General features: G+C 38.2%; 1 protein-coding gene across 2 annotated transcripts in view; it reads right to left on the bottom strand.

The window, feature by feature from the left end:
- The window catches only part of heatr5a (HEAT repeat containing 5a), a 49,998-nt gene extending 39,766 nt beyond the window's left edge, over positions 1 to 10,232 (bottom strand). For both annotated transcript variants that reach the window (XM_066673206.1, XM_066673214.1), the window contains exons 1-7: positions 10,058 to 10,232; positions 6,921 to 7,127; positions 5,926 to 6,137; positions 5,445 to 5,553; positions 4,596 to 4,745; positions 4,255 to 4,426; positions 1,782 to 1,939 (exon numbers count right to left, since the gene is read on the bottom strand). In XM_066673206.1, the coding sequence (XP_066529303.1) occupies positions 1,782 to 1,939; positions 4,255 to 4,426; positions 4,596 to 4,745; positions 5,445 to 5,553; positions 5,926 to 6,137; positions 6,921 to 7,046 (927 nt within the window). In that variant the 5' untranslated portion in view covers positions 7,047 to 7,127; positions 10,058 to 10,232. The remainder of the gene's footprint in view (positions 1 to 1,781; positions 1,940 to 4,254; positions 4,427 to 4,595; positions 4,746 to 5,444; positions 5,554 to 5,925; positions 6,138 to 6,920; positions 7,128 to 10,057) is intronic.
- Positions 10,233 to 16,957: the final 6,725 nt, after the last annotated feature.

The raw sequence follows: 16,957 nt of genomic DNA, 5'->3' as shown, positions 1-16,957 counted from the left end.
GAAACAACAAAGTAAATGTGTAAATATTTGCTTATTTTGTAAACAACCGCAACTTACCAAAATTGTATGACATTGTATAAAAATACATAGAATATTTAAGTTTTATATACAAACCACCTCCACACAACAGAAGTCACTCGTCTTTTGAAGTAAATTTTTAAACGAGCAGAGCACAATTCCACCGTACCTGCTGCTGTGCCTAAATGACTCACGTAATAAATGTATGCAATATTATGTGCAACTGCATGATGTCATTATGTAAAAAAGTCAGAATATAATGATATTCACGATAATAATTAGTTTTTATCGTTTAAAGAACTTTTGCAATTTTATTATGTGATAAGATACAGCCCTGACACAGATGACTGTAAAGCGTCATTGGGTTTCTAGAAAGGCGCTATATAAGTGTAATGTTAAACACATATATATATATATATATATATATGAATATTGCTGTCAATTAACATAGTCTGACACTTTATTAAGAAATGCTATTTGAAACTATGAGGCCAGGAGAAAGTTGTACAATAATTAAAAGCACAAACTACAGTGCTGTCTGGAATCAAACTCATCACATATGGTGCAAAAGACAGTGATGGTGAAAACAGACAAAAGACAATGTTTTGGTCAGCAAACATCAGTAAGAGGTACAAAAGCCAACATGGTGATAGAAAGCTCTTGGTTAGTTCAGCAGGACAATTCTAGGCCTCATGTTACAACCACTTGTTTTCGTAGACACAGATTCTTTGTGCATGTCTGACATCCGTTCAATCCAGCTGTTTCCTTTGACACATCATAAACAGATTCATTAGATACTGGAGTAAAACGGTCAAAAAGTTCCAATGGCAAAACTGCAAAGTTTTGTATCCTCGTTCCCAAACAATTAAATAACCTTTTGAAGATAAATCAAATAAATATGTAAAACAATAATGAATGTCCCCTAAAAAAAACTGATTGCATTTACAAAATACAATGAAGTTGAAAATATTTTCGTTCTAACTGTCTATTAAATAAATGTTCAAGAAAATTTTAAAACATCCAGATTTATGGCCCGTGGGCCAGATCCAGCCCAATTATCCCTCTAATCCAGCACCCCAAAAAAACATTCTAAACATTCTAAATAAAAATCTTTTTTCTTCAGGGGCACAGCCACAGGTCCACCTGGGCCTACCTAAATTGGACCAAGACCAAAAGTTGAAGATGTGTCAAGTTTCAGGAGCAATATAATGTAAATGGTAAAGTAGCTTTTCACTCCTGTATAAACTGCACTGAATGACAGTTTTAATCTTATTTTCATAACCATAATGTTCTGTCTGAGAGAAATTCAGTTTATTTTTTTTGTTTGTTTGTTTGTTTGTTACCAGAAATTGTCTTACAATATGAAGCTCATTTTGACAAGCAGTGATGTGTGTTGTATGTTTTAAAAACACTATATGTTATGTCAGTGAGGCTAAATATGATAAAAACATATCTGTTATATGGAATTCCACATGTTCACCCCTTTTGTATGTTCAAATTTTGAGGTAAGCATGCACCCTGTAAATAAACTGAAACATTTAAGAGGAGTTTATGAAATGTTATTTATTAATACTAAGCTTTTTTTGTGGTCCGACCTGTACCTGACATTGAACTGAGTGTCAAGTGGCCCGAGTTTGACACTCCTGTTTTACTCCATATGTGAATTCTTACTACTACTAGCTATTTGAAAACAAATTAAATCACCCTCATCTTTGCCTGGACTGAACATGAAGGTAAAAGAAAATTTAGGTGCACTGAATTACCTGTGTGATCCCCACGCGCACATCTCGGCTAACAGAGCTTGTTCCCTGCAGCATGTCCCCGCTGGCTCGAAGGAAGCCCGCACACCCTCGCAGGAATCCACTAGACACAAGCTCCATCACTTCCTCCAGACAACTTCGCCTGGAGCCTGGCCTGGGAGCTGAAGGGACAACAAGAAACAAAAAGCTATAATGACAAAAAAAAAAAAAAAACACCATGAGAGGTGATGGTGGAGACTGTGAAAAATGAAGGTGAAAATTATACATGAAAGGAAACAAGCTTTGCTTTTAATTAAAAAGTAGTAGTAAAATGTTAGAGTGGTTTGAATATATGTTATTTTTTTAATCAGAAAATAACAAGGTCTAAGTGGCGTTGGGTGTAAAACACAGAAAAGCACTCCTTTATTTACGATTGTGTATGTTAGTGATCACCAACTTTTTTATGTATAAGATCACCTTTGAAATCTGGACAAATGAAAGCTCTACCAGCATAAATGCCAGTCTTAGGCTACTTAAAATAAAACTGTATATGTCCCCATCTCCTCCAATAATATAAAATGAAACCATTTACTTACTTCATTAACATACATTAAAGTGTTGGCTGTGGTATTCAGTGAGATTATCACTCTATTTACATTTAATCTTTCCCAAAATAAAAGGGATTTAGACTGTGCATTTCCTGATATGCTTCTTTTGGCTTATCAAAATATCCTACCTACTGATTTTTAGGTGGTTGTACTTATAAAAGTACACAAGGGTAGCAAATTTTGACAAGGTAGCACAACTCGATCGAACACTGGGGTATAGTATGACACTCGATTGTGTTGTAATTTGTAATCCGCATGAAATATCTGTATATCACCTCTTGTTTTGGAGACAAAACCATCAGTGCCAATCATATTACCCAAATCCTTATTACATAGAAACATGTGTGCCCTTGGTTCTTCCTCCGTTCCGGAATAATTATTCTAAAAAAATTACTAATACTTACAGACAAAACTAATTAATACACCTATATTGAGTATTTTAAACACAACTAAGCATTAAAATGAACAAACACAATTTTGGGAAAAGATATTAAGTGTTTTTATAGAAAGAAATGCGAGAAGAGGGGTCAATTTTTGGTATTTATGATTATGCTCTTTAAATATGAAACTATAGGTGAAAACAGCAGCTCCTGCACTTGTATCAGGAGGTCAAGAAGGTGTGGTGCTTGTAGTGTTAACCTGTGTTTAAGGCCTCTAATAATGTGAAGAATGGCCATGGTTTATCTTTTAGCTGAGCGTGTACACAATTCTTTGTTTATTTTTTTTATCTAATTGCAACTGGATTTTGTACTTCTCTGTGTGTTCCCTCGCTTGGTCTAATCTTTTTTTCCTGTATCCGCTTTGCCATTTGTGTGATAAAGTCCAGATTGCTCACGCTTCTCTCTAGCCTTTGCTTGCATCCATAAAGTGAGCAGCTAAAGCTGTGGGCTTTCCTCCTTTTCCACATTTAAATGTGTTATGGGACATTTTTAGAAACAAGGGCTTCTTAAACACATTAGACAGGTTTGAGCACGCAAACAGACTGGAGATCAGTAAATGGTGAGGAAACATCTGAATTTTATAAAAAGTGTTTTTTTGATTACAATCGTGAACTATGCTTTTCACTATTAAGTAATAATGAAATCTTTTGAGGTATTCTCATGTACTACTTCTTGCTGCTTCATGTACCACAACTGCTATGTATACCACAGTTTGAGAACCACTGTCCTAGATTATTTGTATGTGGTATGTTATTGAACCATATTCAAGTTTCCTAAATGGAACTCCACAGCAGAACCATTGCTTTTATGTTGCAAAAAAAATTACCAGAAATTAAAACTAGCAATGTTTCACACCTACTGACCACTATGGAAGGGTAAAGAATTGGACATGTCTCTGTTGTGCCACATGGAGAGTTAGCAACAATAAAAATCACTCACATGAGTCAACGCATGATCGAGTGTAGGTATATATATTCTCTTCTTGTTGGAAATGTGTGTGTATTGATATCTTGGAGCCAGTTCAACAGATGGCAAATTTGTCCATCGTTTCTGAACACTCACACAAAATATTGGCAGGTCCATGAACGCACTGCACCATATTCCACTAGACACATGCCACAACAGACAGACAGACAGGCCTGGTCACACAAAATAACATTTCGCAATTTTGTGGGTAGCACCAAGCAGGAAAACCCAGATTCTTCAGTCCCAACGACAAATTTGCATATCAGCATAGTGGCACACAGAGGCACCATGTCAGAGCCTCCATGCTTAATCACAGTGTGCAGGCACGTAGTTAGCAAAACAAAGCAACACTAACCTGCAACACTAACTTTACTTGCTGTGTGTGACGCATTGGGTCACGGGGTAATTTCATCATCAACTGTCCAATCACCACACTTAAATATGTAAACAGCACTTAGTGATTAATTAATGAACTCAACATACCTATGGCTTGATTAGGCTTGAGGGCAGAGGCTAACAAGGTGCCTAATAATTTGGAAACAGCAACACGAACATCATAGTTGGAGCCCTCAAAAGCTCTGAAACAAAGTGAGGCCATATTCTCCAGCTCTGTAGACCACAAGAACACAGCTTCTCTCTGGAGCTCCAACAGGCACTGGAAAAGCAGACACAACACAGACACTGGATACATCACACTAGTCTACCTCACATGGAAAATGCCAAAACAACTGCACTCTGCAAACATTAAAATCTCTCAATGACAATGAACTTATGCAACAAACATGCAAATACTAATGCGACTGGAAAAGAAGTCTGGATAATACCTTTGCGGCAGCACAGCGAACAGCCATACAACGATCAGTAAGGCAGGTGCGTGTGGCTTTGTAGATGTCTCTGTGACAGGGCACTGCACTCAGACCTAAACCTTTTAGAATCTTTTCTATGCACAGCATAATCTCATAGCGCCCCTGTGACTGGACACACACAAAATCAGAAACAAACTCACCACACATATACATTTTTTTTTCTAGAATTGTGCTGATTTTTGGATTAACATTCAAAATTTGATGTTTCCACAACATTTGTTAGCTCTGCCCGAAATTGGTCTAAAGTGTTCACTGGTGTCTGGTAAATGGCTACAAAAAAGGGACAGTGTCTCTGTCCGGTATGCTAGGCTTTCTCTCTCTAATAGACCTTAAAACGTCGAAAAGCACAAAAAGAGGTTAGGATATTGCTGATATTGCTGGATATTTGTTGTTTCAGATCACTTAAGGTTGAAATGTCTCCAAATTCCGTGGACGGCAAATTGCATGAAAGCAAACACAGACGGAAACTGATATAAAACATGAGTTACAAATGAGTTTCTTTGGTAGTTCAAACAACAAATGAAAACTTACAATTACATTTTAGCCATGTATAAATGACAGTTGTTTTCTTCCTCAAACACACCGTTCCACCTTAAAAGACGTGGAGCTTCTGATCGTAAATAAACCTGAGAGAACATAGTTTCCCCACAACTGTAGACATTCCCTTTATGTTCCACTCTTGCTTGTTTTAGATACATCCCATGTCTAGGGAATCTCTGCACAAATTAACAATTTAAGTTTTTCTTTCACTACAGGAACAGCAGAAATACGTGACTCAGGGTCTAAATTTGAAACCTAAATCTTTACCTCTGCACTTTTCAAGGCTTTCAGAAGGTTTGCCACTGTTTCTTTGAAGGAACTAATGAGGAGACGGCCCAGCTGTTCAAACAAAGCACCCAGACAGGCGACAGCCGCCCTATGAGAAACAATGAAGACTGTGTGTTAATGCATAAATAAGTAAGATTAATATGGATATAGAATAGTTTATAGATATTGAATAATACATGTATATAGTACAGTATAATATGGATAAGTGCTGTTACAGCTGCTTTAACCAGATATTATTCCCAAGATATGTTTAAAGATTCATCTAAATAGGTTTATGCACAGTACAGCCTCTTTTCTACTTGGAAGTTCATGTGAAGTTCTATAGTGTCCAATTATGGCTCTGGGAAAAAATGAAAATCATTGAAAGCCTGTGAGAGTTTGTGTGTTTGCACATATATCCCATATGTCCCCTACTGGAAACAGAGAGAGAGGCTGTTGATTTATGATAGACTGCACTCACAGCCGAGTGGGCAGGAAACTGGGCGAGTCATCCTTGCTGCGGATGATATCATTGCAGCGGTCCACAGTGAGGCTGGAGGTGAAGGAGTCGCCCACCATATAGAGCAGAGCCAGACAGTCAGCCAACAGCCTGCGTGTGGCAGGGCCTGGAGACCCTGTCAAAATGGAAGTCAGATGCTCCACAAGCTGCTTCTGATTCTTCTTTACATGTGCCTGAAACACACACAAACATACTGCTGTTACTAAAGTGACAGCAGAATTCATATAATACTAATCTTCATTCAATCTTCATTTAAATGAACACTGCAGCATTTATTCTTTGTGAAGCATCTGTATTTTATGATCATAAATGATGCTGCTACAGCAAGGACATTGTTTTTTTTTAAGATTATGTAAATTAAAGACATAACGAATGAATGAATGAATGAATAAGCAGAATCAGATTGAAGACAACTGGCTTGTTACCTCTGGACTCGACACTGTGTCACAACTGCAAGCAACACAAGCGAGTGACACAACAGAGCAGCACAAAACACCCCTTTATTTCTACACCACATGTGTACTAACTATTTAGAAAGCAGCTTGAGGCTTTATCTACAGGGTGGGCCATTTATATGGATACACCTTAATAAAATGGGAATGGTTGGTGATATTAACCTCCTGTATGTGGCACATTGGTGTATGGGAGGGGGGAAACTTTTCAAGATAGGTAGTGACCATGGCGGCCATTTTGGATCCAACTTTTGTTTATTCAATGGGAAGAGGGTCATGTGACACATCAAACTTAATGGGTCATTAATGGGTCAGTATTTCATATATGTCTCGTCAGAGCAGTATGATACAAGTATAAGCATCTTTGCACAGTCTCTTGTGGTTGGTGTATACAGCTGTAAATAATATAATAAGAGTTCGGATTTTATCCTGTCACTTGTTTGTGTCAGTTTACTTGCAAATAAAGCATGATGTGAATCTCCAACATTAAGCTCTTCAACTCACCCGGTCTGCAGCTGGGAGATGCTTCTTCAGAAAACACAGCCACTCAAAAATGAATTCGGCCCTCTGCTGTTCTCCCAGGCGGCTGTAGGCATGTTCATTCAGCAGAAGACTGTGGGCCTGATCCATCCTTTCCACCTCTACAACTCTCTCTCTGACCTCCACCTGGCTAAGTCAAAACTCCTGGCACTGACCCTCAGGGAATCATCTCTAAAAGACACAAGCAGAAGATAATGAAGAAACACACGACATTGCATTTGTTTCTTAATTGGGAGCTCTTGAGTTTTATGCTGATACTGACCAAACAATAGTGTGTCAAGCATAAATTATTTTCTATGGAATATGGTGGAACAATTTAACAACCTAATTGTGTTTTATTTTCTGAGCAATGTATTAATTGTAAAATAATTAAATTAAATTAAGGTCCGGGACTATATTTATTTGATGAAGGCAACCAGCATATAGGGCTGTCACAATTACTGCAGTTTGGTAATATCACGATATTAGCCAGCCAATCGCAGGGAATGGCAAGCACTGTCTCAAACGAGGTCTATAGATGTTTTTCATTCTTTGCAAGGTCTTTCTTGGTTTACACTTCAGCACATATGTAACGAATGTTAATTAAACTTGTTTAAATAATTGCTTAAAAGGGTGAACCAGTCAATGTGGACAAGTGACATGTAAATTCTGTGCCAGTTAAATACATAAAATTTAAGGTGTCGTCTAGCTACCTGTCGGCCAGCTATCGAAACCCAAGTGTATGGAGTGAATTTGGTGTCACAAGTTCTACAAAAGCAAAAAACAATCTAAAAATAGGATTCTTAAAATCAAGAGCAAAAAGTATATGTTGTGAAAATATATTTTTAAAAGATACTTGTTTACCTTATTACACTTTGCAATTATTTGATCCTTATTTTTGTTTGTATTTTGCCAGTTTTTGCTTTCATTGTTTTAGTTTTTTTTTCTTCTGGTAAGGTCTCAGAATCCCACAGATGGGAGGGTCTTAGAAGAAGGGTTTCACCTTGAATCTCCATTGATCACTGATTTTGTATTGACAGGTGGTCTGAAACCTCCTCTGGCACGTAATCATGGATCAGCTTCAAAGCGAACAGCTCAGGATGGTTCCAGCTGACCGTTTAGAGTATAGCACTTTGGGGTGGTAATACTGCATATCGCACTGTTGTGCCCTGTTAAATCACCACAAGGGAGATTCTTTCACTGAGACAGCCCTACCAGCATATCCACATTATATGACTTGAGGCTGGTATGTTTTGTTAGGTACCTTGCACATTGGTGTTTGGCTTGTGATTGCGACTGAACCCATCGAAAGGAGGTCACAAGCTCCAAGTTATTAGTTTAAATTTACTCACTAAAATGTTTTGATAATCTATGAAATTATATATATGAATATTGTTATAAACCTAATGAATAATCCATCAGCCCCACGATATAAGCATCAGAAAGCTGCAGTGATATTCAGGGTTAAAAAATTCTATTGATGTCTAGTTTTGCAAACAAAGCAAAACTCTTAAGCACGTTTCTGGGAATAAAGAACAATCCGTAAGGGGACCTAGAACATGTAAACGTATCTGACGCAGCTATGAATAATACATTGTGCCAAGCAGGCATCCTCCAACTACAAACAGCATCAGCACAGAAAAAAAGCCCTTCAGAAAAGTCAAAAACACTCAATACCTCATCCACTAAATGTCCATAAATATATTAATGAATTAAAGAAAATACTCCCGTACAGACAACACCAAATTCATCACTAACCAACAGGAGCAATAAAGGCTCACAGTCTGTGAAGAACAGTGTATGATCATGAAAAACCTGTTATTGTCTGTTCATATCAAACTACAAAACTCAAATGATCAAACTACAAAACATATCAAAACATATCAAACTACAAAACTCAAAACTACTGATGACATTCAAGTGACTTATTTACAGAGAAATCTTATGATCATTACGAGTACTGAAAAGGTTTTAGTTTAACTGAAACATTATTTGCATTAATAATCTCAAGGACCATTACATTTTAACAACCAATCTATTAACAATAAAAGATGAAATATCCAGCTTTATACCCCTATCTTCATTTTTAAAACATTATTCAAATCATATCAGTCTTAAAGGAATACAACATAAGAATTGGTCTAGCTCCTTCCAAAGTGGGCATGGACTCTAGATGGATTGGTACATGCCATGGGCTGTTAGTGGAACACAGATGTGCTGCCGGTCCTGTAATAGAGAGATTTTGTGCTTTAATGTGGGCTGTCTGCATTAGCCCTGTATGTTTAACCCACCCTGTTCCCATCACAGATCCTGGAGGGCAAATATATGTGGGGCCAACTTTAAAATGTTAAAACTTGCTGGTACCTAGCTGGGCTGCCCATTTTTGGCCCACAGAGGAGTGCTGGCTGGGAAGATATTCATTTTCTTGGAAACAGGCTAAATTCTGAATGTAGTTTAAATGAACAGTCTTTATGGTTTTAATTGTGGGGGGACTTGAATTCAGAAAGACCACAGAACATAGCCACAAATTAGAAAAATGGGTGCATAGGTTTATTTTATTTTACCCTGGACCCAGCAGGGCTCAGCACTATTCATAGTGTTTCTTAAGGCATGTTGTGCCTATCCTTCAAACATCCTTAAGTGGATATCGATATATATTTTACCATAACACCCACTTTAGTTATTGTTCATTATTATTTTCTTTCTGCAGGACGTTCCACGTGATACTATTTGGATTTGAACACGGGTAAGTCTTAGTTAAACCATAACCTACAAATATAGTGAAATCCCACTAAATAAAGTCGGTACAATATAATTTCTCGCAGGTGTCTGAACGTCTTTTTCTCCTTAGAGCAAGCTAGTATCAACGTTAGCTCGCCAAGAAAAAAAGTTGCTGTTTGTAAGTCGGGTATTGATTATAAAGTAAAAATACATCTTGCAGTGAAATATCAAACTAAACAAGACAGCGAAGGAGGCTGCAGTTCAGTTAGTAAATCAGCTAGGTGTGAAATGACGGTGAGAGAACGCTAACTGCTGTTCCTCAGTTCCACGGCTAACACAGTTAGCATTCGAGCTTCGATTTATGAGAAATTTAACAAAAACATAATCAGGAGGTCCGTTACCTGAGAGAAATATCAGTTCTTTTTCTGCCCAAGAGATGCACGAGCACAAAGCTCTTGGCTTCAAGGGGAACTTGATAAACCGTCCCGAACTCGACAGATGAATGTCTGTGTTGAGGAGAAACTGAGAGAGAACAGGGACAAACATCCTCTCAGCTCAAAGATTGACCACCAGAGGGAAATCACCCACCCCGGAATGAGGGGATTCCTCCACATAATATAATATAAAATATGTTTATTAGCGTGTGTTGATATATGGGGATATATTTGTTGTCATCATAATATACTTATATAATTTAGATAGATACTTTATTGATGCCAGAGGGAAATTCAAGGCAACCAATAGCTGTTCCACATTAAAGAATAAAATATAAATACAAAGATAAAGACAACACAAATACAAATAAACTGAATATAGAAGTGGAGCTGAATATAGAATATAAAATAAAATATGAAATAGCAAGTAGAAGTATAAAATAGAATATAAAATATAAAATATAAAAATTAGAAATAGATTTAGAAAAATCTCACAGTGAGATGGAGGTAGTGCAGTTAACCCAACAGTGTAAACAGTGTAGACCAGTACAGTAGTGGAGTTGTGTCTATTAAATTGTTCGGGGTTCAGCAGAGTCACAGGATTATTATTTGCTGTGCTGAGATGAGTTGAACAATCTAATGGCCTTAGGGACAAAAGACTTCCTGAATCTGTTCGTGGAGCAGGACTGGGACAGCAGTCTGCTGCTAAAAGAGATCCTCTGCCTGATGATGGCACTGTGCAGAGGGTTTACTGAGTTTACTGAGGGCCCTTCTCTCTGCCACTGATGTTAGAGAATCCAGGTCTGTTCCCAGCACAAAAACAGCTTTCCTCACTAGCCTGTCGAGTCGCCCGGCGTCCCTCATCTAAATGCAGCCTCCATAATGTACTACTGCACAGAAGAGGGCACTGGCTAACATAACAGACTGGTACAACATCTGAAGGACTATCTGGCAGAACATGAAGGACCCAAGCCTTCTCAGGAAGTAGAGCCTGCCCTGTCCCTCCTTGTAGAGGGTGTAAGTATTCACTGAGCTTTCCAGCTTGTCGTCCTTGTGAACGTTGAGATATTTGTAGGTCCTGAACACCTCCACATCAACCCCCTTGATGGAGATTGGGTGCAGAGAAGGCCTGGATCTTTTGAGGTCCACTAGCATCTTCTTTGTTTTCACATTGTTCAGCTGCAGGTGGTTGGATCTGCAACTCATCACAAAGTCCTCTATCAGGTTCCTGTACTTTTCTCCTGTGCGTCACACACACACCCCACAACTGCTGGGTCGCCTGAGAACTTCTGCATTTGGCATGACTCTGAGTTCTATGTGAAGTTGGCTGTGTACAGGGTGAAAAGAACTGGAGTGAGCATGGTCCCCTGTGGTGCTCCTGTGCTGCTGATCACTTATGTCTTATGTGCAGTCCCTGATTCTGACATGTTCTGGTCTCCTGGTGAGGTAGTCCGTGATCCAGGCAATCTCCATCAGCTTGTCTCTCAGTAGAAGGGGATGGATGGTGTTGAAGGCACTGGAGAAGTCAAAGAACCTTCACAGCACCTCTCCCCTTGTCCAGATGAGAGTGAGCCCTGTGCAGAAGGAGGATGTGTCCTTGCTTAAGCTTTTTGTTCCTCCACAGCAATACATTATATTATTGTTTCTTTATAATACATATTTAATCTATATTTATTTTTTAAAAGGTCTATTACATGTTTTTATTCATTCATTCATTGTCTGTAAGCGCTTATCCAGTTCAGGGTGGCGGTGGGTCCTGAGCCTAGCCCGAATCACTGGGCGCAAGGCAGGAACACACCCTGGAGGGGGATTTCTTTTATTTTACATTATTATTTTTGCATTTTTATAGTTATATTACTCTCTACTTCCAAATTTACAGTATTCTCTCTGTATACATGTTTAACATATACTTTTATGTTGATTTGTACAACTATAGTAATATATGTGACAAATAAACTATGATTTGATTTAAATTTGATTGCATATTTCATACATTCCTTGCTAATGTTTTCAGTTTAAGTATAGTTTACTTTCTTTCAACCCCCTTTTTATTACAGATAGTGCTCCTTCAGAAAGTTTGTACTATACAATAACGACTATAACAAACTAACAAATTTAAATAAAACACAGACATGTTTCCAGTGTTTTTACTGAATTTCACTGAACTGATTTTTGTTTAATAAACTGATTTAGGATTGATTTCTGCAGCACACTCCAAAAAAAGTTAGGACAGAGGCAACATTAAAGTGAAAACTTATTTAAATTTAAATATATTCAATACTAAGCAAGTGAATTGATAAAAGGCAAGAGTATCATGTACCTTGCAAACAAACGTGGGTTGTGCCTCACATTGTGACCAACTTTTTGAGAGAACTGTCAGACATTTCAAAACAAGAGCAAAGAGAATCTAGTTAAGCCTGGTTTTGCTGGACCGCCATTAACCATGTAGCTTTTGTCACAGAGGTGTTTCTGGCATGTCAAAAACAGGAAAACTGTTCAAATTAATAAATATGGTGAAATAAGTAACAAGCTGCATGAGTTCAGCTTGGAGTAATAATGTGTATCACTGAGATTATCTCACATAGGCAAAAAATATCCTAGATTTATTCAGGTAAGGTTTTCTAAAGAATTAATGATTTAAAGTGTAATAAATAGACTAGGTGTCAATAAATTATAGCTCGGCTAATACTGTAAATGAGGAGACAACAAGAAGATGGTGGACTACGATTGGTGACTGAGGGCAAAGTTGGAAGTCAGCTGGCACTTTCTGGGTGGCCCACCATTGATTAAACACTTTTAGAGAAAATGCCACATTTTATCACTTTTCCATTCACAATTCAATTTACAAACGTTCCATACATTAGGTTCTTTTGTTGTTCTTTATAAATTAGATTAGTAAATCATTTTAATCCAGCACAGCGTCAACTTTTTCAGCATAATCATTTTATTGGTAATTCATAGAAATGTGTAGGGCAGCAGTGTTTAGAAACATGCCATTTAGAGTTAGCCATCATGCATGGCATGACACACAGCCATGCAGCTGATATAAATACAACCAGATAGGATCGGTAACATTCTGGAAAACCCTTGTCCCATAGTAGTCAACAGCTACATCAAGAAATGCAACTTGAAACTCAAAAGAGTTTGCACAAAGAGAAATGCAGATGTTCTTTGGGCCCAAGTTCATTTGGTTAAAAAATAGCAGATATAGACTGTGGTCAAAGGAATACTTGTCCCAACTTGTTTTCATTAAAAAAAAAAAAAAAATAATAATAATAATAATAATAATTGAGTGAACGATTTACAATACGTTCACACGTTTTAGCTAATTGGAGTGAACAAATGAGTTATTCCGCACATGATTTAGTTAATTTGAGGTAACGAATTAGTTATTTGTGCGAACAATTTAGCTACTTCGAGTGAACGAAATAGTTATTCGTGCGCACAAATAAGGAATTGATTCTCTGGGGGCTCCGTCCCAGTAAACATTTAGCCGTTGATTCAACGTTGAAATAACGTAATGACTGCCGTCTAATGAACATTCTCTTAAGGTTGGAAATGAAAGTTGAAAAGACGTCCAAACACAGACATTGAAAAGAGACTATTAGACGTATTTGGACGTCCATTGACGTTATTAATTGGTCCCGAAATAAATTACTTGTATAAAACGCATTTTGGACGTCCACTGATGTTATCGATTGGTCACCACTTAACTAACTTATTAAGATGGATTTTGGACGTCCATTGACGTTTAAAATATGTCCTTGACGGACAGACTACATTTAGACCTATTTTGAACGTCCAGGGACGTTCCTTGTTTACTGGGGTAGAAGCCAGCTGCCTTTTGCCAAAACTATTATAATGTACAAGCCGTGGTATTAATGACTAAGGAGCCCTGGAGGGGACATGGGTAAAAAAAAAAAAATAATTAGAGTGAACGATTTACAATTCGTTCACACGTTTTAGCTAATTCGAGTGAATGAATTAGTTATTCGAGCACAAGATTTAGCTAATTCGAGTGAACGAATTAGTTATTTGTGCGCACGAATAAGGAATTGATTCTCTGGGGGCTCCGTAGAAGCCAGCTGCCTTTTGCCAAAACTCTTATAATGTGCGAGCTGTGGTCCTAATGACTGCAGTCACTGCACATGAAGTAAAATGACCTTATTTAGTCCATAAAGACAAAAGATATCAGTTCGGTGTTGATCACACTGTGTACATGTGAAGTGTTGAAGTAAACGGCGTGCATCATCTTTTCGGCTGAGCACTAGAAGCTCATAGCTGTCATTTAAACACAAGACACAGTTATTCTCAGAGTATAATACATATATAGGAGTCCTAAATAAGCAGACTATTTTAAACACAGGACATATGGTAGTAATTGTGTTTTAATATAACTAATTATAAGACATCAGGACATATAGGTTATATATGGTAATGTAATGAGGATGAGACTGGACCTCTTAAACCGATAAGATGCTTTCAGATCTCATTGTAATTTAATAAAATATAGTACAGCGGTTACACTGTATTTGCGAAAAACATGGTCAGATTTGCCACACACACAGACACACACCGCGGTATAATAATTCAATTTCAGATATTTGGCAAATATAAGCAGAATATCCATCCATCCATTATCTGTAACCGCTTATCCAATTTAGGGTCGCGGGGGTCCAGAGCCTACCTGGAATCATTGGGCGCAAGGCGGGAATACACCCTGGAGGGGGCGCCAGTCCTTCACAGGGCAACACAGACACACACACACATTCACACCTACGGACACTTTCGAGTCGCCAATCCACCTGCAATGTGTGTTTTTGGACTGTGGGAGGAAACCGGAGCACCCGGAGGAAACCCACGCGGACACGGGGAGAACACACCAACTCCTCACAGACAGTCACCCGGAGTGGGAATCGAATAAGCAGAATATATTGCTATTTATTTTGTAAATAAAATCGCTATCTGTCCTTAGACGTCAGGAACACAAGGGCCGCCTGCTGTGAAAGTATTAGTCGGAGATTAATGGATTCGTGAAAAACAATTATGTTTCTTTCCAACGGAGATTATAACGGATATATAACAGAGATCTAAGGCCACTGTACTGAAGGAGAAATTATTTGATCATTTCGTTCCTATGTGAATATATTGTTTAATTTACTAATTTAGTTAAATTCATATTTGTATATATTTATTTTTATTTTAATATATATTTTACGTTTATTTTATTAATTTAGTTCCATACATGTAATATTCCTTGTTTATTTAAACAATTATTTCTTAATTTGTTTATTTGTTGTTTATTTGAAGGTTGTTTCAGTTCGTTTTTAACTAAGCCTACATATTGTTCTTTATATATTTATATAAGCACGAGTTTAAAACACTTGATCAACACTGAACTGATATCTTTTGTCTTTACGGACTAAATAAGGTCATTTCACTCCATGTGCAGTGACTGCAGTCATTAGTACCACAGCTCGCACATTATAAGAATTTTGGCAAAAGGCAGCTGGCTTCTACGGAGCCCCCGGAGAATCAATTCCTTATTCGTGCGCACAAATAACTAATTCGTTCACTCAAATTAGCTAAATCGTGTGAACGAATTGTAAATATATATAATGAAACTGAAAGGCCTGGTTTTAGACCACAATAATTTATTAGTATGGTGTAGGGCCTCCTTTTGCGACCAATACAGCGTCAATTCGTCTTGGGAATGACATATACAAGTCCTGCACAGTGGTCAGAGGGATTTTAAACCATTCTTTTTGCAGGATAGTGGCCAGGTCACTACGTGATGCTGGTGGAGGAAAACGTTTCCTGACTCGCTCCTCCAAAACACCCCAAAGTGGCTCAATAATATTTAGATCTGGTGACTGTGCAGGCCATGGGAGATGTTCAACTTCACTTTCATGTTCATCAAACCAATCTTTCACCAGTCTTGCTGTGTGTATTGGTGCATTGTCGTCATGATACACAGCACCACCTTCAGGATACAATGTTTGAACCATTGAATGCACATGGTCCTCCAGAAATGTTCGGTAGTCCTTGGCAGTGACACACCCATCAAGCAAAAGTATTGGGCCAAGGGAATGCCATGATATGGCAGCCCAAACCATCAGTGATCCACACCCATGCTTCACTCTGGACATGCAACAGTCTTGGTGGTACACTTATTTGGGGCTTCTCCACACCGTAACTCTCCCGGATGTGGGGAAAATAGTAAAGGTGGACTCATCAGAGAACAATACATGTTTCACATTGTCCACAGCCCAAGATTTACACTCCTTGCACCATTGAAACGACATTTGGCATTGGCACGAGTGACCAACGGCTTGGCTATAGCAGCCTGGCTGTGTATATTGACCCTGTGGAGCTCCCGACAGACAGCTCTGGTGGAAACAGGAGAGTTGAGGTGCACATTTAATTCTGCCGTGATTTGGGCAGCTGTGGTTTTGTTTTTTGGATACAATCCGGGTCAGCACCCGAACATCCCTATCAGACAGCTTCCTCTTGCGTCCACAACAATTCTGTTGGATGTGTTTCGTCCTTCTTGGTGGTATGCTGACAATACGCTGGATACCGTGGCTCTTGATACATCACAAAGACTTGCTGTCTTGGTCACAGATGCACACCAACAATTTGTCCTCTTTTGAACTCTGGGATGTCACCCATAATGTTGTGTGCATGGCAAAAGTTTGAGCAAAACTGTGCTCTTACCCTCTGCTAATTGAACCTTCACACACTGCTCTTACTGGTGCAATTAATGAAGATTGGCCACCAGGCTGGTCCAATTTAGCCATGAAACTTCCCACACTAAAACAACAGGTATTTCAGTTTCATTGTCCAACCCCTGTGTGTTTGTATATA

This window comes from Hoplias malabaricus, chromosome 1, assembly GCF_029633855.1.
Source record: "Hoplias malabaricus isolate fHopMal1 chromosome 1, fHopMal1.hap1, whole genome shotgun sequence".
Taxonomy (NCBI): domain Eukaryota; kingdom Metazoa; phylum Chordata; class Actinopteri; order Characiformes; family Erythrinidae; genus Hoplias; species Hoplias malabaricus.
Note: the sequence above shows the minus strand (reverse complement) of the source record. Positions and strands in the feature narration are given on the sequence as shown.